A 23,766-nucleotide genomic window follows, 5' to 3' on the forward strand; every position below is an offset into this window, starting at 1 on the left:
ATTTTTAGTTTATAAGGAACCAGAAATAACTGAAAAAAGAACAAAAAGAACTGAGAGAGCTCAACATTTGTTTTATCATTATGTACATATGAAAATATGGCCTTTTCAATATCGACCCGGTTATCGTCCGAGACGCCGAAAGATGATGACCGGACATTATGGAAAAGACCATATTTTAGTCTGTAAATCATATTATTCCGATTTATGAACACACCAAGACTGAAAACCCAATATCACCAGACAGGGTTGATCTTGGTACGTTCAAACTTTAATTGAAAACTTTTTTACCCTGGTGTTTTGATAAATGCCATTCGTCTTCTGTTTTATTACAAATACAGAATTGGACATATTTTTGGTTAGTATAATATAATGAGAATATGAAATCTTACAGAATTTCCGGTATGTTCACTCATGACTTGGAGATTATGCTGCATGTGGTCTGTTGTTGACCAAATGCTTTCAGACAAAATTGTATTTTGTATTTGATCTTTTATCGACTTGTATATTTATTTGCATGTTTTGTTTTGTTTTCTTTGTTTGTTATATTAATGTTACAAGAGGACAGAAGCAAAAAAAAACAACAAAAAACTACAATTATACCTGTAGAGAGAATCGTTCATATAAAGAACAGCTGATAATTTCATGCATCAAGATTATTTTTCAAATCATTTTCATATTCATTGATGTTTGGGGGAGGTATACCCTACCTTTCTTCGAAGTTGATCGACAACTTTTGATAAGAACCATCATTTAATTGATATGATATATATTAAGAATTCGTCGTTTAAAAGTTTTTGGACGTTCGTCAGAATTTCCCAGTAACACATTTCAAAAGGAATAAATATTTGATGTTACTAAAGATTGTCTTGATACTGATATTTTTTTCTCAGTTTTTAACGGAAGAATTTTAATTTATTAACCGATTTGGCATGAAATCTGTAATTATTTTTGACTATAGTGCCAAGAGAATAAGTTTTCCAATCAGTATTAAGTGTCAGTTTAAACATGCTATAAGGTGTAATTGAACCCTTGTTACTGCAAGTGCACATTCTAGTAATTAGTATAAGAAGCACTTCCTGATAAATTCATCACACGTGAGCTATCATTTTTCATCCATTATAGCATCTTAATGTTTCTTCCATATGCCGAGTTTGTGTGAACACAACAATTCCGGTGATGTATATTTTTCTAATGTAGGTGTAATTTCTTAACAAATACTGCGATTTCGTGAAACCAATGTGGTTATGATTTTGTTTTAATCATTAATGATTAAAAGGGTTTTGCTTGACTACGTAAGTGTATCGTTGATGAGCTATTAATTGGAACTGCCTTTTTTTCCAAGTGTTGAGTATACTGTAAAAAGCTACAGAGAAAAAGGGATGATTAAATAGATTTTAAGCGACTGAAATGAATCCATATTGATGTTTTAGTGAAATAAAAATTACAACACTGACCAAAATGAGTGGTAAAAAATTTGGACATCGGAATGGTCAAATTCCGGACTACAACATTGTTCTTTTGGGACAAATAGGAGTTGGAAAATCTGGTAAGTGAATATTTTTACTAATAACTTCTTCACAAGTTAGAATAGAATACAAATGGCAAAACGTACAAATAAATTAAATATTAAACGAAGCTGCAAACAAATTAAAGCATTGTAATTTTAGGAACCGTCCGAAGAAAATATTTAAGGATGGGCAAGACGATTTAAAAAAGATTTCTTGAAATAAATATTTCCGTTTTTTCGTGATCTTGTCATGACAAGAACACGTGTCAAAATTCATTCTTGGATTGTCGTACTGTACATGTGTATTGTTTTTGACTTTGATGGATGAAATCTACTCTGAGGTACACCCACCTATATGAGATTATGCATAGGACGGCATGGTTTTATATAAGCAGATTAGGTGTTGTTTATAACTGCGTGTATTTGTTGTTTATTAGATCGGTCATGTCAATTATTATAGTCCAATGCTCTTTAATTTCAATTGAGGTTTCAAAAATCTATTTTTACCCGCCAAGCGTTCATGTCCCATGTCAGGAACCTGAAGGGTGGTTGTACTTCGCTATATATAAACGTTTTAATTACATTTTGTGGTTCTAATTAGTCTCTTATCAATTTATTCGCAACTTTTCTAGACTCGTCTTTTGCTGAAGACCTATATAGACTTTAAGGTTTGTTTTACAGTTGAGTTGCTGTCTTCGATAGATTGACGAACGCTTATTCGTGCCCAACTAGACATGTTGACAAAACCGATACTCAGTTTGTGAGGACTGCAAAGTTTTACCATGGCAAATCAAATATAGCAGCTTAATGAAATTTGCAATGTATGGTGGTGTATGTGTAGCCGACAGCGGCACAAATTTTGTTTCTTACATACAATACGTCAATGCTATTACAGCAGTGGTGATTTTAACATTTTCATGAAAAGACCTCAAGAGTTGGTTAGGGTAAAGAAATATGTTCACCTGGACCCGTCCAGCAGTTAAACCTTTGCTAAAGAGGGGCGTCCGTTTAAGTTTGCATGATGTGTATAAATTCGCTGTCACGCCCAGAACGGGGATGTTAAATCAGACGCCTCGTATAGGAAATGAACCACGCTTTCTTTTATTAACCCTCACTGCCTGTAACCGAGTACGGCAGAAAGTGATTTTCCCCCGATTATAGTACTGATTTTCCTCGACTTTGTACTGATTTTTCATGATAAATTTTACACTATAGTTTTGTTATTCAATTTAAGTAGCTTGAACTAATCAATTGGTTAAAGATCATTTATTCTGTCTGGTCAGCAGTCATTAGTAAGTGATATCCTGAGGTGGGATTGCTTTGAAGTTACATCATGACCTTCCTTATTCTTTGTTTTGATGTTGTTGTAGCTGATTTGAGTAAAAAAAAAATCTGTTTTAGTCTGCTTTTAGAAAACTGGGAATATAAATTAGATTTTTTTTCATGAAATTTTGTTCAAATATAATAATCTGAAAAATGCAAGTAGAAATTTGGACAAAATAAGCATTTAAATGGGAAAAAAACTAGCAATTAAACTTGAGCTTTGGTGTACAGATTGTCCCCGATCAGCTTGTGTTGATTACAAATTTTCCCTGATACCTATACAGATTGTCCCCGATTTTGAAAAAGCTAATCCTTCAAAAATAAAGCTAATATGTGGATCTTCATACACTTAGGCATGTGTATAAATAAAAATAGTGGAATATATGAATAATTTTCCTGCAAACCTGTAATTCTAAAATTTTATATATAAAATTGAATTAGAGATTTTTTGTTCATTGATATTTCATTGGTTGGTTCAGAAACTTTAAACAGGTTTCTTCTTGCTTGGGGTTCATAACTTACTGTTTGTATATTTCTGGATTCATAGTTTGGTGAATTTGATAAATTGTCTGAAATGGTTAGAGATTGTGATGATTTGCCTTTTTTGATAATCTTTTGTGGTGTATTTGTTGATAAGTTACAAATTATAATTTTTTCATCTTGTATTTTAATAAAAGTTTTTCCTTTTCTGTCAAGAAGTTCTGGAATGAATGCATGGTATGTTAGCTTTCACCACCCTCTTCAAGTCTTCTCCAAATGACAAGTTTTTCAGTTGGATGTGTCTTCTGATGGTGAGCTACTATTTCTTCAAAGATGACATTTTTAGAAAGCTATCAAAGCTATGTTGATATTTTTTTGCAAGTAACAGTTAAAAATAAAACTTAGAATGAACCTTTTTCCTTATGATACTATAAGAGAAAATCGGGGAAAATCTGTAATTAACTTCATCTTCTCTGGGACAATCTGTACACTGATAGTGGACAATCAGTACACTGCATCAGAAATTGAAATCATATTTTTTTTAGTACTTTCCTAATCTCCTTAAAAAAAGTACTTCCAGCTCTAAGCTTACTTAATTTGCACATTTGAATAAGTATTCTATAATTAGAGAAATAACATTTAGATATTTGAATAATATAAGAAAATCACTTCCCATGACTTCCTTGCTTCGGAAAAGTTTCTATTTTTAGGATTGGTCATTAAAATCCATATTGCCCATGGGAGGTCAATGATAGAAATGTATGAATGAAAAGGAAGGTTGCATAATTATTGACACAGATTTTCATTAATTCAGATATAATTACCCTTTTGATGTTCTCTACATAGGAAAATCGGGGAAAAATCAGTAATCAATCGGGGAAAATCAGTACTGTAATCGGGGGAAAATCACTTTCTGCCGTAGTCGGTTACAGGCAGTATAACCATTGCAACAACTCTTTTGAAGGATCCCTTTCTTAAAATGCATGAGATATTTGATACTGGAACAATGCATTTATATAAAAAAAAATTGAAATACAAATTTTTACCGTTTAACATACTGTTTCTACTAGGAAACGAAACTTACAGTGAGGTAGATGCGGTATAAGTACTAATAATAAATACTTATGTTTATATGACGTGTAAAACACGATCATCAATATTCTAATCTAATAATGTTTGTATTTATGTGTGTTATACTTCAGTATTATCTGATTTGACAAATTACATCTGACGTTCATTATTCTTGTAATGTTGTGTATAGGTGTAACATAGCAAGAAACTTTGGCATTAATTAGATATAAATAAGGGAGGAGGGTTAATCGACACTGAGAGTCAGACAATGAAAATATTATATGAAACGAAGAAAACCCTATGCTAATCAAGTGTAGTATAATATTATATGATATAGGGTTATTGCATCAATATTTGCGCATTTTCCTCCTTGTAGCATGCTAGATACAGACTAGTCCACATTTCCTTCACATCTTTATATATCTTGCACGAGCTTGATAGTATTGAAAGATCTTAAAACCCTCAGGTAAAAATTGGCTGTTTTAATTTCCCTTTTGTTTTGAGTCCCTCCAGCGTTAATACTTGGGAGTATCTATTGAAGTTTATTCCAGGAAATTTGTCTTGCTTTCGTACGTTTATGCGACCAGTCACCAATGTTCTTGTAATTGTAGTACATGTTTTTTTTTGTAATTGCTAAACTACGGTGGTAAATCCATTGTGCAAAGTTGACAAAGGACTGTCTTTTGTTTTTTTTTTCTTTTTATGTCCTTTTTGGTTGATGTTCAAAATATTTTATGCATATAGCTTCTTTAGTAGAATGTACCTGAAGGTTAATATAGAAAGACATTTCGTGCATCTTGGAAGATAAGGATGATAAGTATAACTGTCTATAATTTCATTTTAGCTTTCCTCAGACAGTTATCCCGACTATTACTAGCACAATTCATATTCTTATATTGTTTTCATATTTGATATAAAGAAAATGAGATATCGGGGGGGGGGGGGGGGGGAGGATATATTCAGGGGTTTTTCATTGAACGTGTAAATTTTTTTGTGAACAATTTTAAAGAAGTAAATGTACTTTTATGATAGTGTTTTGACTGAAGAACGGTCAGAAAACCAGAGAACGGTACTAGTTTATCCAAATAAATTTTCTTCATGAAGTTCATTAAACAGTGCCAGGAAATGTTTTATATTGACACGAACTGTTTATCTTAGAAATAGCTGTTTATTTGTCTGTAATAATTTAAACCCCTATGGTTTTCTCTAGTCTTTAATAAAGCAAATAATAGGGAGAGGAGATAGCTCTACGTTTCTTAATTAGTATTATAAGTGGAGAAAAATTAACATGTACAGTACATTACCTCCCCGTTATACGCTATGCTTGAATAACACGACTACAGATTGGTTCGTTTCCAAGAAGACAAGACGAGGAAAACAGACATGGGGTCGTTGTAGAGATCATTTCATTTTGTTATGATCATCGAAGATCCTTGGATTGAGAACAAGAGTATTCTTGTGGTACACAGATGAATGGGTGGGGATAATTTCTTACTCTGATCCTCATCGTTGGGAGTTCCCCAAACTTAAAACTGCAGTGTCTCAGTTAAATGTGTAAAACATATTATTTCTTATATTATATATAGATATAAGAGTAATCTGAAAGGGTTCAAAGATTGATTATAAAGGTTGAAAACAGAAGTCATATCTTTCGATCCCTAATTTCGAATTTAGAAATATTATCGCTTAGTTCAGATTTATTTATCATGACCTTTTTAATACCACATGAATCAAGACTGCAAAAATGCGGAGCTTCACAACGACAAATACTCGTGTAATACAGAATTGATACAAAATTGTGTTAATTATTTATATCACAAACTGTATAGTTTGATGACAATAAATTTGATCAGAGCGTGATTGACATTTAAAAAAACCCCACAATTTTCTTTTGGACGTACGTACGGGGTTATATATACTATCATGATTCAATTATATTAGATTAACTGATGTACTAACCGTTTTGAAATTCACAGTAAAAATCAGAGCTGGCACAAGGATGATGTCTACGTTGTACGTTCTTAACTTTGGTTTCTAGGAATTTTAGTTTGAAAATCTTATGCATTATAGCTCTTTTGCAGGGAACTTGTTTGCCAATTCTTTTAATTTTGATTAGGATGAAATTTGCAAGACATGCTTTAATATTTTCTCTCAGGTTAACAAGTAGAGAACACGTTTTACCCTAGCATGTTATATTTTACGTTATACAACAGCTGTAATTAGATGCTTCAAATCAGGTTTAGTAAAATGGTAAGGCACCATTCATATGCTTTGTTTTTCGATATGCTAATATTTTGTTTACAATATACACATATTTCTGTAATTATGTATTTTTATAACATGAAATTAGACAGGTGTAACAATCTTTTTAATTTATTAACTTTTGACAACTTGAAAACCTGTGATATCGGATTTCACTTTAGTATACTTTCTGAGAGTGAAATTATGTAATTATATTAACTTTATTATTCATACACATGTTTTTATTATATTCAAGTAAATACTTTAAGCGTTTCCATCAGGTTTCTGTCGAAAGCATGTAAATAAACTCCTTTCAAATTATCTGTTGCGTAAAGGCAATTTATTTGTGGAGAGATGCATTATCATTTTTTTTCTTTCTTTCTTTCTTAACTTATATACTCCCAGTGGTGATGGCATTAAATTTGAAAAAAAATACACAAATGTATATACTCATAAAATCAAAAATTCCTTAAACAAAGGTTTTTTTTAAAGCATGCTATAGGAATAAATGAGTTTCATATTCAAACTCGTCCATACTGTAATGTTAAAACAAATCATTTTTTTCTTTGATTTCATTTGTCTCTATCCCTCTCAAGATATATCTAGGATACCACAAGGGTTGACTAGTGTATAGAAATATGGTCTTCCCTGACTTTCTCCCGATCCAGCAGTAAAACCTATATGCTAAAGTGGGGCATACGATTGGTTGTACGGGATGTATAAATACGCAGTAACGTCCGATCGGAATGAAAACGTTAATTCCCATTCCCCGTGCCACATATGGTAGGATAAATCATTATGAATGAACAATTCATGATTGTTAATTTGGTCTCTACATGAACACGGATGAAATAATTTGCCACTGGACTAATGGAAACAACAATCAATTAATCAATATGTCTTACAAATTTTCACTCATCCGCATTTTACATAATATTTTCTAAATTTTTAATATCTTGAAAATTATTTTATAGAATACTCGTGTCTATCTTGTTTTTTGTCGTACACAGTAGGTATAGTGTTCGGCTGGGATCGTGTATTTTTCGAGTGTGACCACGTTTTTTCTAGTGAATATGATAAAAAAGTAAACAAACAGACTTCTTTTTGTGTAAGACGTGAAATGGATGCTTAAACTTAATATACAAGATCATACAAGGTAAGTTAGTATTGGTGATAAAAAGAAGTCATCACCCCATCATTATTTTGTGTTCTAAAATTTGATTTAGCTTTACAATGCTTTTATTCGAAAATATGGAATAAAGCTATTTTTATACTACCGTAGTACCAATGCAAATGTCAAAGGAAATTTATATTTGGAATCTATATATCCATAGATATACAGAAAATTTATAAAAATTCTTGTTTTATTGCATTGAGATGTACATTTTTAGAATAAATTCATTTTTATATGTTTATGTTTTTTCGAGAGCAGTCCGTGTTTTTTTTTATATAAATCATGTTATCCAGACTAAAGTATCAAGCAGTACAATATTGGATTGAGATGTACGTACATTGTGTGTGTTAAGCGGATATGTGTATTTTTATGCCCCCGCCGTAGCGGAGGGGACATTATGTGTTACCCTTGTCCCGTCCGTTCGTCCCCAAAATTGGTTTCCGCTCTCTAACTTTAGTTTGCCTCAACCAAATGTTACGAAACTTATACACAATGCTAATTATCACAAACACAGATCAAGTTCGAAATTGGGTGGCGTCACTTTTACCGTTCATGAGTTATGCCCTTTTATAAACATAGAAAATTGCTGAATTTTTCGTTTCCGTTCTCTAACTTTAGTTTGCCTCAACCAAATGTTATAAAACTTATATACAATGCTTGTTACCACAAAACACAGATCAAATTCTAAATTAGATGGCGTCACTTTTACCGTTCATGAGTTATGCCCTTTATAAACATAAAAATTGCTGAATATTTCGTTTCCGTTCTCTAACTTTAGTTTGCCTCAACCAAATGTTATAAAACATATACACAATGATTATTACCACAAAACACAGATCAAGTTTGAAATTAGGTGTCGTCACTTTTCAGTACCGTTCTTGAGTTATGTCTCTTTATAAATGGAAAATTGCTAAATCTGTCGTTTCCGTTCTCTAACTTTAGTTTGCCTCAACCAAATGTTATGAAACTTATACACAATGCTTATAATCACAAAACGGTCTTGAATCCTGCGTCTGTATGTTGAAGTTGACTTATTTACAAGCGGGGGCATCTGTGTCCCATAGACACATTCTCCATTTATTTTAACAGAAAATGCATCCTAGATGTTTCATTTACTATTTGTCTTGATAATAATTTGTTTTGTCGTTCTATGAATGGGAAACAATTAAGAACAATTTTCAAATGCTACTACTGTGACGAGGAGTATGATCAAGCGCATGTTATACTTGGTCACACAGCAATAAAACACCATGATAGCTTCCTCTCCATCAGTTAGCAGTGCTTTAAAAAGTGAAAAATACGAATCTCAATCTAGACATTACAATTACCAATGTATTTTACGGAAATCTGCGAAAGATATGAATTAAATACACGAGGTGTACTCTAATGTATACACATTTTTCTTATTATTATATGAAAAGGATCATATTAAAGCTAATAGATTATTTATTTCATTGTTTGTTATATATTCCATTCAATTCAAATGTTTTTGTCATATAGGGAATAGTACAGGGGCGGATTAAGTGGGGTTTTTTTGTTGTATTTTTTTTGTGGGGGGGGGGGGCTGGTCCTAGGCCTCTCTTAGAAGAATATTAGTGGTATATTACATTTTACAGAATTTATAACTTTTTTACAGAATTTATAACTTTTGTCCCTTTGTTTTCTTAACCCAAGTTTTAAAAATCCAGGTTTCTCCACAGTAATATATATAAATCATAAAACTATTATTCACTGTAAAAAATATTGTAGCAAGAAATGATATTGAAAAGATTATGAGTCCCTTGTTCTCGATTCTAAAGACAGTTTTACAAAGAATCCGATAGTTTCTAATATATCTTAATACTGCAAGGTTATTATAAATTAATTTCAGAACAAAAAATTATCATTAAATTGAAAAGGGTTAAATTTGATCAACATAGTAATATGTTTTGTTACTTATTAGGAATATATACTGTAAAAGTTCAGAAATTATTGCGAGATTTTGATTACTGCGAATAATGCGACTAATAGAGATTCTCAAGAATAATAACTCGCATTATGATATCTGATACATATTTCTTTACGCAGATTTTCTTGAAATCGCAATAATTAATCTCGTATTTTTGTCCATTTTTCAAAAATCGCAATGATAAATCAACGCAATTATTTCTGAACTAACAGTAATATTGCCCTTCTCTAAATTACAGTTGCAAACTAGAAAAGTTAGTTTTTAAGCCCAAGAATGCATTCCTTCTTCTTCACATTTTCTTTGAAAAACCCGGACGTTTTAAATGTTGCTCTCGAAAAAACACGGACAATGTAAAACCTTGAAATGTTAGTGAACTACAAGGAAATTGTGCGTCGTTTGTGCTCAAAACATATTTATTATTCAGAATAAGATGAACAGTCATGAATAAAACTATTATATACGCGAAATAGCAGTAAATTGATCTGATCGCATGTAATATCACTCGAAAAAACCTGATCTACACTCGAAAAAAGTGGACTAGTTCACTCGAAAAAACACGATCTCCGCCGGACACTATACCTACCATGATACTGTGATTTTTTTTTCTCAAAGAACATTTGTTCGTTAGTAATTCTAGTTTTTCTTAAATACTATTCAAGAAAGGATTTTCTCTTGTGGATAGTTAATTTCTTGTACTCTAATTATCTATTTTGATTATGTTACATATGTATTCCGAGGTGAGACCTGATTTAATTCGACATACATTATACATAATAGTGGTGGAATAGTGGTGCCTCGTGTTGGGAGAATACAAGGCTAATTGCACTTAAAAGAGCCATTGCAATAACTATTTGAGGACGCACATACAAAGGCGATATATTGCAAGGGAAAGTATCTACCCTACCAAACATAACGACCTTTTCAAGTGATTTAGTCTTCAGTTGCCTTTCATCCCGATCGTTCAACCCTTATGAACATACCTACCTGATTCATTGTTTAATTTGTTCTCGTCCTGAACATTCATGTAATATTTGCCACTGAATATTAAGCAAACACAATCATTCATTTATGTAAATTAAAAAACTAAAATGGAGAACACTAGCTTCACGTAAAGACTAAAATTATCCTTCCATTATTATTGAAGGTTTTTTCAATCCAATTTAAATATAGACCTCTGATTTCATTATCCTTATATAACGCGATTTATAAAAGATCTGAATTTTAATCAGATTGGTTTTTTTATCATTTGGTCCTTAGTTTGTTGCGTTCTTGTAGAACAAATTCAGCTGTTTTCTGTTTCAACTTGATTGGACACTATACCTACCATGATACTGTGATTTTTTTTTCTCAAAGAACATTTGTTCGTTAGTAATTCTAGTTTTTCTTAAATACTATTCAAGAAAGGATTTTCTCTTGTGGATAGTTAATTTCTTGTACTCTAATTATCTATTTTGATTATGTTACATATGTATTCCGAGGTGAGACCTGATTTAATTCGACATACATTATACATAATAGTGGTGGAATAGTGGTGCCTCGTGTTGGGAGAATACAAGGCTAATTGCACTTAAAAGAGCCATTGCAATAACTATTTGAGGACGCACATACAAAGGCGATATATTGCAAGGGAATATAGACCTCTGATTTCATTATCCTTATATAACGCGATTTATAAAAGATCTGAATTTTAATCAGATTGGTTTTTTTATCATTTGGTCCTTAGTTTGTTGCGTTCTTGTAGAACAAATTCAGCTGTTTTCTGTTTCAACTTGATTGGACAATGTAAAAATTTATCGACTTTAGAAATGTTTATAACATATTGCAAAATACTATGAAAGTTAAGAACTTCAAATGAGGGGTGGACAGCTTTTGAGGGAGATGGGAGGTGGGAGAAGGGGGAGCAGAAGGAAGGGGGGCGGGAGGTGGGAGGTGGGAGACAAAAAATAGATGGGAGAGAAAAAAAGATTCTAAAAGTGGCAGGTGGGAGATAGGGGGCGGGAGGTGGGAGAAGGGTACCCCCCTGTCCACCCCCTCTCAAATGGGTCTTATGTATTAACTGTAGAGTTTGTTTTTGTTTGAAACAACCTATCATACATTTTATAACCCCCTTCCCAAAACCTCAAAAAGGAATCAAATCAAAGAGGAAAAACTCAAAAGAATCTACAATGAAACGCCTAAATCGTCTAAGATTAATTTTACTTAAAGAAGCTATATCATCAGTTTATATTAAAAAAAAGGCTCTCATATCAAAATATGTGTCATAAAATATATTAGAGCCGGAGTACTGACTACAATGAACATAAAAGGTTTATTTCTCCCGTCAGGCAGTCAAACTAATGCTAAAAGGGGTATGTCACGTGTAGGACAAGTGCAACGCTATCTGCATGTTAAAAATCTGTTGCAACATCTCTTCAAGGGAACCGTATGTGGTTGTTGCAAGGCACATTTTTTATCCTATCCAAGATACTCTCTGCTTCCAGTGACAGTCGAAAATCTTCCATTGTCATCCCAGTCGACCCACACTGCAGAACATACATATTGATTTATTGTTAATTTGTTCTCGTCCTCCATACGCATGAAATATTTGCCACTGAACATTAAGCAAACACTAATTATTCAAACAATTAGTCATTCTAATCAATAGTCCACCCACCATCAGTGGCATAGAACCAATTGTGGTAATTGAAAACAAAACATGTCGAATTTAAGCTTTTTATTTGTTTTTTGTTTGCGTTGGAATTTTTTTCTGGGTGTATGGAATTCAATATAATCGTTTGATGTTAAAATCGATTTAGTTACTCTTGCTATACTGAATATGAAATCGCATGCCGGTTGATGCATACTAAATCAATTTACTCTTGCTATACTGAATATGAAATCGCATGCCGGTTGATGCATACTAAATCAGGTGATATACTAACGATGTCGACACAACTGTTAGCAATATGTTTTAAAATGTTGCGATTCCGACAGTTTTCACTCCGGCCCATGTCTATGTATTTTACCTGGACAAATGATATTTTATCTGGCATAGTCATACTGCCGTTATATTTGTATTTCCAGCAGCAACAATTTTGAATATCAAGGGAAAAGTAATACAATAAAATTGTAAGCTACCGAAGCTAAAATAAAATAATAACAGATATATATTTAGGATCTTGAAAAAGTATCAACATTTGTCAAAGGTAAACAAATGATTATTGGTCGGATTAAAAAAACGAGAGGGACTTTTAAATTGCATCACATTATCACAATATGACCTTTTGATATTAGCACCGACGAGTGGAATTTGATGGACATTGCTTATTATATATAATGTAAATCGTACAGACGATCAATGTCGTTGGGTGTATGACTCAGTTATGTGTAACAAATATATTTTATACAATCAATTTAATATAATAACTTTATTGCAAAACATGAAACCCTGGCGGGTTAAAATGCAAACATAGTACATTGTATACACAAGTGACAAGAAACATAATACATGATAAATGTTTTAAACAAGTCAAGTTGATATTAATAATATATATATATATATATATATATATATATATATATAATAATTGACCAATATGGACCTTATTTTCGCAATTTCATAGATTGCTTTATATAGTCTACAACACTAGACAAAATATCTTTATTGGGATCTAGAATAGTTTTAAGTTTAGAGTTTGAGTCAAGCTGGTTAAAATTAGGATAATGGGTTTTAATTGCATTTATAAGGGAATGTCTTACATTACTGTTAATTTGGCAATGAAGGAAAACGTGTTCCTCATCATCTAAAATTTTACAAACTTTGCACAGTCTGTGTTCTCTTTGAATTTTTTTATAACGTCCTAATTCAATTTCCAAATTATGATCACTTACACATATAAAAATCGTCTTTGCCCTTTTTACCTGTGGCATGAATTTCTTGATTATGATTTCTATTGTGAATAGTTTGACTGCAACAACAGATGTTACTCCAGCAACAATAGTTTATTAGCACATCCTGCTTTGCGTCAATCACTATAACATATCTCTAACCAATTGCTGATCTGTTAAAACATCTTTCTTCGTATCAATGATTATAGATTTAGACAGGTGTATTATATCTTTCAAGTAATTCATTTTATAAATACTGTCAGCTCAATTCGTATTTGTCTTGACAGGTTGTCAGATGTTATTCATTATTCGTCTTTCGTGGATTTTTTTTTTACTAAAGCTGAAAGTTTAGAACCTCCTCCTCCCAAAAACTCGAAAAGGGAATCAAAATTAGGAGAAAAACTCAACATGATCTGAAATGAACAGCCTTAATCGGTTTCAATTGATTTTACCTTAAGAAGCTTGACCATCAGTTTCATAGTTAAAAAGCCCCGATATATATCAAAATATATGTCATTAAGTATATTTGAGCCAGAGTACTGACTATAATGAACCTCAAAGGTGTTCACATTAAATTGAAACAATGACATTCTGCTGTGCCTCAATGTATATTTCATTGTTAAAAAACCGAGTAGGTTTTTCCTTTGATTCGTTTTGAGCTTTTTAGTCGAACAATATGTTTGTAAAGAAATTAAAAGATGTCTTATTTCAAAATTCCAATAGCGAACACATATTAAAATCAATACTACAATACAATTAAAAGATGTCAACGGATAAAGTGTATATGAAAATCACCTTTTTCTGATTAACAAACATTGCTTCAGACTTCCAAAATATTTTTTAAGACAATGAAGTGACTGCTTCAATCCTAGTACCTAAATTATAGTTTAATAACTATTAAATCAAAGCTATTTCCTTGTTACACAGTTCTTCAGTTTCACTACATTTTAGTGACTATGAATGATAGTTTAAACTTGAGTGGTTTTCGCCTTTACAATTCCCTAGTATATAATACAACAAATGTTTTGGTCATTTTAGTGACTATGCCCGTCATTTGAAAATTAATTAACTCATGGTGGTATATTCAATCATGACATTTCAACAAATCCGTTACATAGTATTGTATAAGTGAAATTTGGTCATCGTATCCTAAATTTAAGTGGACATGAATAGACATTATCTAGTGTTCTCGATGAAATAAGCTTTTCTTTTCGTTTGAACAGTTCGGTCAAATAAAAACTATGAATTGGATTTTTTTTAATTGCAATTGAAACAGTTGAAATTAGAAGTAGTATTATAAATTCTAACATAACTAAACATATTTTAGATAGGTTACTGGTTAACTGTCACGTATTTTGTGTTTGCTATGACATTGATATCTTCACTATCTTGTTAAGTATTTTATTGTTAAGATGCAGTCAACATTTATCATTTTACTTTTAAAAGAATCTTTTGAAGAGACATCACCAGGTGATATTTGAAATACTTGGATGATATTTCTAAGTCATCAATTATATTTTTTTGCGATAAAACATCCGCAAAAGATAAGATCAATAATTTGATCAGCTTCTATCAAATAGCACGAAACCTGTGATGTTGATCATAAAATCTCTTCTTTAACTCACGTTCATTATTTTACCGAAGGCACCAGTTTTATTTATTTTAAGTTCACCCTTTAAGTCTTTCAATCATGCTGCTACAGACATCATGTAAACAGGTGCAGCGAGGAAACGTGACATGCATGGAAACATGTACTACAACTGAAGTCACTTCATTCACAAACTTATAAAACTATCTGAAAAAACACATAGTTGAATGGCTGTTAAACATCGGCATCTGAGGGAGTTACCCTTTATTGGATATGAATGCAAGAAGATGTGGTGAATATGTCAATAAGATAGAAACCCAACAAAAAGACTTCTAGAGAATAACATGATTTTCAGGACATTTCTTGTGATTAATTAAAAAAGAATAAAAAAAAACAAATTAATAAAGCAATCTCGAGCTCATTATAAGGAATATCTGGTTAGAAGAGCCTTGGTATTTCAATTGTCGGCAAGTATTACGAGACAATATACCATAACTAGTCAAATAAAACATCTGTTTAAAAATGTTTTTGTTGACTTTTTTCTCTTACCAAAAGTGGATTGATTGCTTTCAAAATAATCGAAGATTCCCCCCTTAAATTTCAAACAAAATCTTTCCCTGCAGACATGAATACTGATCATTGTGCATTATACATGGATGCAGTATGCAACCTGCAAATCTACCAATATCATGATTGGCCAATATGATCATATAAATTATATTAGTATGAATCCGGCAATTTGATTTGTTTTTAGTGATATATTTTGTTTGGATGGTTGTTTTTGTTTTATTTATTGATGTATGTGGATCGTTTTTGTTTTGTTTATTGGTGTGTGTGTGTGTATGGGTTTTGTTTTGTTTATTGATGTATGTGTATCGTTTTCGTTCTAATTATTGCTGTAGTATGTGTATCGTTGTTGTTTTGTTTATTGCTGTATATGTATCTTGTTTGTTTTGTTTTTTGCTGTATATGTATCGTTTTTGGTTACCGTAATCTGTCCTACCACATTTCTTTTTCAATCTAGAACCAACATAGAATTGTTTCACATTTTTCATGTTGGGGCCTCTTATAGGTGACTATACGGTATGGGATTTTCTCATCGTTGAAGGTCCTAAGGTGGCCTAAAATTGCTTACTACCACGTCATATTTTAACTCTGGTGGATAGTTGTCTCATTGGTAATCATACCACATCACCTCATTTTTAAAAGAATATCATGTAAGCAGTTAACGCAGTTCTCTTGTATGATGTAACAACGACCAATTTATTCGTTGCATAAAATTGTAATATCTTTTTAAGAGTCATATTATCATGTTTGAAATTAATGACAATATGTTATATCGAGAGAAATTGTTATGAAAGTAATTATCAGAGACTTTGTTGCAGGAATTTTTGTATGATTTTATCTCCTATACACTCCAGTTGTAGTTTTATCGCACATAACATAAAATATTTCGTTTTGTGCTGAAGCAACGTAAAGCAAATACCAATCATTCAATCAAACGTCTGCATTTTTATTGCTGTGGCAACATTCATTTTTGTGAATTGTATTGTGGTTTAAATTACGCGGTGGTTTATTTATTTCATTTTTGGCTTGCATTTTCAGAACTGTGCAACCATATTTAAGACGATTAAATAATTGCTAGTAATGGTTGATACGTGTAAGTAAAAAGAGTCACCATGCAAAGGCTTTACAGAGCTGAAATATATTTGAAAAGCACGGAAATTGGAGCGGTAGCCATGTATTACTATTGAGTGAATCTGAATATTTTTCATGACATTTGCTGTGCTGTCAAGCAACCATTCAAAATAAAAACAACCATAATGTAGGAACTACTAAGTGCACTTTATATAACAAGAACAGTTGTATGTGATAAGATTAAACTAAGCAGATTCCTCATCATCTGACCTTTGATATAAACATTGAATGATAGGTAAACACAAGATTAAAGTGTTCAAATGTATGCGGCTCGGATATTTACAGAATGCCAGATGTCTTGCACGAAAAGTAAATATCAGCAACCAAAAAATTTGTTACATGCTGCAATTATGTCATTTTTACTAATTCTTTGGTCAAACTTATATTGGGAAAGGCATTGTTTAATGTATGGAATTTGCAATTTGCTACTTCCATTCATCAATAATTCAGTTTAATATGGTATAAAAAAAACTGTCCCGATTAACTATCAAAAAGATTGTATGCCAAAAACTATAATTGTTTTGTACAGTGATTTACATACACTAAGGAGACTAAATTAGCAGAGGAATGAGGACGTTAAATCCGATGCCTCGTGTACGGGAGCTCGCTTTGGTCTCTGCACATTTAAGAACCCTTGCAACAACACACTGGTAGAAGGTCTCCTGTTGCAAGGCAACTTTTCTACCCCAATCCAACACACTCTCTTTTCTAGTGACATACAAAACATTGGAACTTCGAATAATAATGGCTTTAATCCATCAAAATTCTAGCGGAGATCTAGGATGTGGTTTGAGAAAAAAAATGTTTCAAGCAAGTGGTGTCTCAACGTGACATCAGTTAGTGGCTTGGCCAGACGTGCCTTAAGTTTGTAGCAAGTTGTAAACGCAATATATTTAAGGCAAGAGTTTATGCTGTTTAGATCACCTTTTGATCAAACAATGTTGCGACAAGCTTTCAAGCAACTCGAAGAGTTCATCAATATCACAGTTTGTCAATATGAAATTTGTTTATGTTACATTTTTTCATGTTACATTCCGGTTAGGAGTCATATCATGTAATTGCACTTGCTTAAGTCAAGCATTAACTGATGACCAATAGTTACATAGCTTATTTTCAAGTTCATAGAGTCGTGTTTAAAACCACAGATCATCTGGGGTTTTTTTCAGGTATAAAAAAGTAAAAGGAAACAAAGAATTAAAACGTCCGTGTAAAAGACTTTAATATGAAAATAAGGAAATGTGCTATGAATGCCAATAAATCAACTCTCCACCAGTTCTGTCTGTAATAGTGATAACATCTAAGCTGTCTATCGACATGGATAGTGTGCAGAATTATATGCTTCCGGCCGTTCATTTACACTGTAGATACTTTCAATGACACCTTGCGCAAATACATGTAAACTATTTGAGATAGAAAAACATCCAGCTAGAGTAAGTTCTATAAAATCTAACGGTGAATTATGGTTTTTGTTTGTAAATTGTAATAAAAGTCTTAAGAAAGAGATCACCCTTAAAACAGTGTAGTTTAATACCGCAAGCATTCAATTGACTGGACGAATCAGTGCGAAAGTTTCAGCCGAAATTTCCGTCGGTGATTTTGCTTTTATATAAGAAGACCTTTTTCTTTGACATAATCTATCGAAAATACAAAAAAAAATACAAAACCAACGAAAACAAACTGACAACGCCATGGCAAAAAAAAACGGTGAATAGAATAACACAAGTACAAAAACAACAAAATAATTATACAGCTAAAGACTGCAGCAGCACGAACACAAAAAACAAACCGGAAGTGATCTCAGGTGCTTAAGAATGGCGAACAGATCCTCATCCACATGATAAAGTTCCCTGTTAAACAGTTATAACTTTTAATTTTAATTTAAACCGTTTATTACACAATTAGTTTCAAATATGTACTCATATGGACAAGCAAATAAAGTTTATGTCTATATTTTGACGAAAAATTGCGATATTTTTATACAACTTGAAATTGTAAACTGCCAATGAAAATCTAAACTTACAATTATGAAAGATGGACAATTCAAAAATAAAATCTTCTTTAAGTGAATGTACGTTTAAATAAACATTTTGAAATATGTGGATTACAAAATTACTAAAATCATCTACTTGGAAAAGAGATTTTGGGGGGAAATATGACAATACGAATTTCTTACGACCATGTGGAAAATAAAGTAAACATATATATATGTTTAATCTAATTTATATAAGAACAAATCTAGCCATATGACTAAACTCAAAATTTAGACGACTTTTGCCTATTTGTCACCGAACAAGATGGGCTTGGTTATTTTAATGCTTCCTTTTTGTTGATAGCTTCGGTAGCTTGGATATTTGTATTGTGTTATGTACAGATCCCTAGATTAAAAAAAACCAACGAAGTTATTAATGTGTTTGCTTTAAATAAATGAATTTCACTGCGTGTTACCAATGTTGATTACAAAATTATTTTTGAAGGCGGCAATCATTGGCAGATACATCTACTCGCCTGCTGGTGTGTTGCTTTTTTAAGACTCGTGGCTGACTCCTAGTATTTTATTATTTGCCGTATTAGCATGGCATTTATGTCCATTTCTGTAATGTGACTTACGATTTCCTTAATATTCACACAGGATTTTATTATCGCCATTTAGTATCTCCTGTCAAAAGATAGGCCGTCTGAATAAATTTTTGTAAATAAATACCAATGCTTATTCAAAGAAAGAAGTTTTTTTGAAAGAAGAAGAGGCAATTAAAAACAAAAATTCCAAAATAAGACAGGCAATACCTTGGATAAAAAATTTAAACAAAACGCTTCAAATTAAACTAAAGGCTGACCAACACGAACCCCACCAAAAACCCGTAGATGAACCCAGGAGTCCCTAAATGGTAAAAGTTCCTGCTACACAAATCACTTCTTATTATCAATGTGTATTGTAAACAATTATTTCTTACAGATTTGCATTGTTTATGAATAAAAAAAATATCCCTAATAACAACTCTTAAGTGATAAGATTGTCTTGCTGTATGGAACGTATTACATCAAACACATAGTTAGACAAATGTATGGAACGCCACAGCTGTCTTATGTGGAACTCTGATATTACTTTATGTTGTTTTATTATTACTTGATGATATTTTGTCTTTACTTAATATGGTTTTGACATTACGTTATGATGTTTTGATATAACTCAATATGGAATAGTCATTACTTAATGATATTTCGATATTACACGATATGGTTTCGTATTGACTTGATATAGTTTTGTCATTACTCAATATGGTTTTGTCATTACTCGATGTGGTTTCACCATTATTTAATGTGGTTGTGTCATTAGTCAATGTGGTTTTAACATTACTTGATGTGAATGTGACTTGACGTTATGTAGTTGTTTCATTACATGATGTGGTTTTGTTATTCTGTAATGATGATTTGCCTATTCTTTATATGGTTTTGACATTACGTAATGATGTTTCAAAATTTGACGATTTTACACTACATGATGTGTTTGTTTCATTATTTGATGTGGTCCTGTCATTCTTTGATGTGGTTATTCCATTACTTGATGAGGTAAAATCTCGTGACTATTTCGGAAAAAACTTCTATTTTTAGATAGATTTACATGTTGTATGTGCCTTGGATGAGTGTGGCCATCCATCGAATTAGAGTTCAAATTAAAGTTCGGGTTACTGTTTGAGTTAAACTTTGAGTTAGTCTTCGATTTCGAATTCAAGTCATTATTAGAATTAAAGTTTTAGCTAGCATTGAGTTTCGAGTTGGAATTCGAGTTTGAGTCACATTTAAAGGTAGAGTTCTAGTTACAACATTAAATTTGAGTCACTTTTTGAGGTAGAGTTTGAGTAAGATTCGAATTTAAGTCTCATTTAGAAATTAAGATTTTGAGTTGAAATTCGAGCTATCTTATATGAGTTCGTAATTAAATTTTCTATCGCGGAACAAGGACTTTTGCTCGGGCTTCCAAAAAGAGGGCTCCTGGGTATGCGTACAAAAGATAAACAATGTAACAGTATACAAAACGTAACATAGAAGTTGAAATAAAGTTAGATGTGGTGTGATTGACAATGAGATAACTATCCACCAGAGTTTAAATGCAGTGGATGTAAGAAATCATATATAGGCAACCGTACAGCCTTCAACACACCGTATAGTCAGCTAAAAAAGGCCACCATGCACCATGTGAAAAAATTCAAACGAAAAAACAAACGGTCTTATTTATAAATAAACAATCTACAAAAAAAAAATGACACACATTTATACAACGACAACAATTGAACTTCATGCTCCTGACTTGGGGCAGGTACATAAAGAAAGTGCACGTGGCGGCGTTTTACATGTATGTGAGCGCTAAATCCTAACCTTACATCGGACTGTTACAGTTGTGTAACAGCACAACACGAGAAAAAAAAATTTAAACTAGACAAAGCGATGCCCCCGCACTCATTTAACCGCTTATACCCCAAAAATGAAAAAAAAAAGTTATGTACAAACAGACAGTAAAGAGAAAACTTCCTAGGATTCAAACTGTAGGAGGAGTTATGCGGAATAACTATATACCCATAATGGGACGGACAGACGGACGGACAGACGAACGGACAGGGGTAAAACAATATGCCCCCCAACTTTCAGTTGCGGTGGCATACAAAACAGTTTCATTTTGGCTGATTCAATAAATCGGTATGACTGGGTAATATAAATCCATCGGGGTGATCTCGGATGCTCCAGAAAGGCACCCGTCGTGTTATTCGAGAAAGTACCAACCCAGTGATTTGGTTTTACTTGGTAGTTTACATTCAAGGAAAAGATGACGGTATTATGTTTACGACCACTGGAACATGTCCGTCGTCACATGTGAAAGAGATATTCCAAAAAGTTTATTTTTCAATTAGTGCGAGGTAGATCTGGGAATTCAATTGATAACAAATAAAAGATTGATATTCGTATAAGTTCAAATGATCATTTACGCTAAAAAAAATTCGGTGAATTCTTATTTTATAGTATTGATGCTTTGTCGCTTAGTCCGAGCCCCCTCCCCCCGTTTCCCTGACTTTAGTGTGAGTTGATTTGAAGTGTTTCATTTGTTAACAATAAAGTTCAAGTCTTTTGATTTGTGTCGAGCCTGCGACATCAATGTAGCGGCAGTGAGACACAACAAACCTATATTTCGTCGTCTCCATTTTTTTTATTTCTATTGAGTTTAACCTTTCATTATACATGTTACCAAACATGTATGCCATCATAATTTTGTACTTTTAGAATATCATACTGTATTTGTTTACCTCGACTATTGTATCTGTATTTATATTGTATGTTTCTCTGTAAACTTGTATTTAGTTTTTAGAGAATAAAGTATCTATCTATCTATCTATCTATAGATCGTTAGGTTTCTAGTTTTTTACATTTTTCATTTCGGGACCTTTTATAGCTTACTATAGGGTATGGGTTTTGCTCATTGTTGAAAACCATACAGTTTTGTTTTAGTTAAATAAAACCGAATTAAACTGTTTTGACATGATAAATTTGTAAACCTCCATGAAGTGTTTTAAAACTTGTATAGGAGTTATTCCTCAATTTCAAGAAAAAGCATCTACAGAAAAACATTTTTTTTAAATTTTTTTTTACCGATAAATGTATAGATAAATGTACAGCCGATCAACATGCCACTTTTACACTTACAGCAGCAATATCAGGCGAGACACGGGGTTCCGTGGAATATTTTACAAATTTATTACAAAAATACTGCTTCCGTTTGAGAACTTAGGATAAAAACAACAGGACCAAGTGGTTTGGGGATATCCCAATGATGTCCGAAATACTGTAAACTTTTTAATACTTTTTTTCTTATTATTGTCTGCCGTTCCCCTTTTTCATACCAAATAACTCTGAACAACCACTCGAACTTTAATTTGAACTTTAACTCAATGGATAGCGATATCCAAAGCACATTAAACAAACGATATATTGAAATCTGTTTAAAAATAGAACATATTTTTTCCGATATGGTCACGTGATTTTACCTCATCAAGTAATGGGATAACCACATCAAATAATGAAACAAACACATCATGTAGTGTAAAATTGTCAAATTTTGAAACATCATTACGTAATGTTAAAACCATATAAAGAATAGGCAAATCATCATTATGAAATAACAAAACCACATCATGTGATGAAACAACTACATAACGTTAAGTCACATTCACATTCAGTAATGTTAAAACCACATTGACTAATGACACAACCACATTAAATAATGGTGAAACCACATCGAGTAATGACAAAACCATATTGAGTAATGACAAAACTATATCAAGTCAATACGAAACCATATCGTGTAATATCGAAATATCATTAAGTAATGACTATTCCATATTGAGTTATATCAAAACATCATTACGTAATGTCAAAACCATATTAAGTAAAGACAAAATATCATCAAGTAATAATAAAACAACATAAAGTAATATCAGAGTTCCACATAAGACAGCTGTGGCGTTCCATACAAATGCAAGCATCTGTGTGTGTAAAACAGTCAAACATCAGCATTTACTAAAAGGTTATGTATATGTGGTATATATATATTATATATATTAAATTTGCTAGTTTTTTTTAAATAGAATCTTATATATGATATATACTTCTGATTGGGAATTAAACTCAACAATACCAAAACAAAACTGAATTTATATGAATGTCATACAAGTGGAGTTTGTATGGTACATTTAGTTTAACAGACCATTTTTATTCAAAAGTATCCGTCACAAGTAAAAAATTATAACAATCAAATGCCAAAAGAGAGACAGAAGACACCAAAGGCATAATCAAACTCATAAGTAGAAGATAAACTGACAACA

General features: G+C 32.1%; 1 protein-coding gene across 1 annotated transcript in view; it reads left to right on the top strand.

Annotated features, from left to right (window-relative positions):
• The first annotated feature begins 1,028 nt into the window (after positions 1–1,028).
• Positions 1,029–23,766, top strand: part of LOC127735006 (ras-like protein family member 12) — a 40,716-nt gene continuing 17,978 nt past the window's right edge. Inside the window, exon 1 of the mRNA XM_052245075.1 lies at positions 1,029–1,546. Within this exon, the coding sequence (XP_052101035.1) occupies positions 1,459–1,546 (88 nt within the window). The 5' untranslated portion in view covers positions 1,029–1,458. The remainder of the gene's footprint in view (positions 1,547–23,766) is intronic.

The sequence above is a fragment of the Mytilus californianus genome, unplaced genomic scaffold (assembly GCF_021869535.1).
Source record: "Mytilus californianus isolate M0D057914Y unplaced genomic scaffold, xbMytCali1.0.p SCAF_3, whole genome shotgun sequence".
NCBI lineage: Eukaryota > Metazoa > Mollusca > Bivalvia > Mytilida > Mytilidae > Mytilus > Mytilus californianus.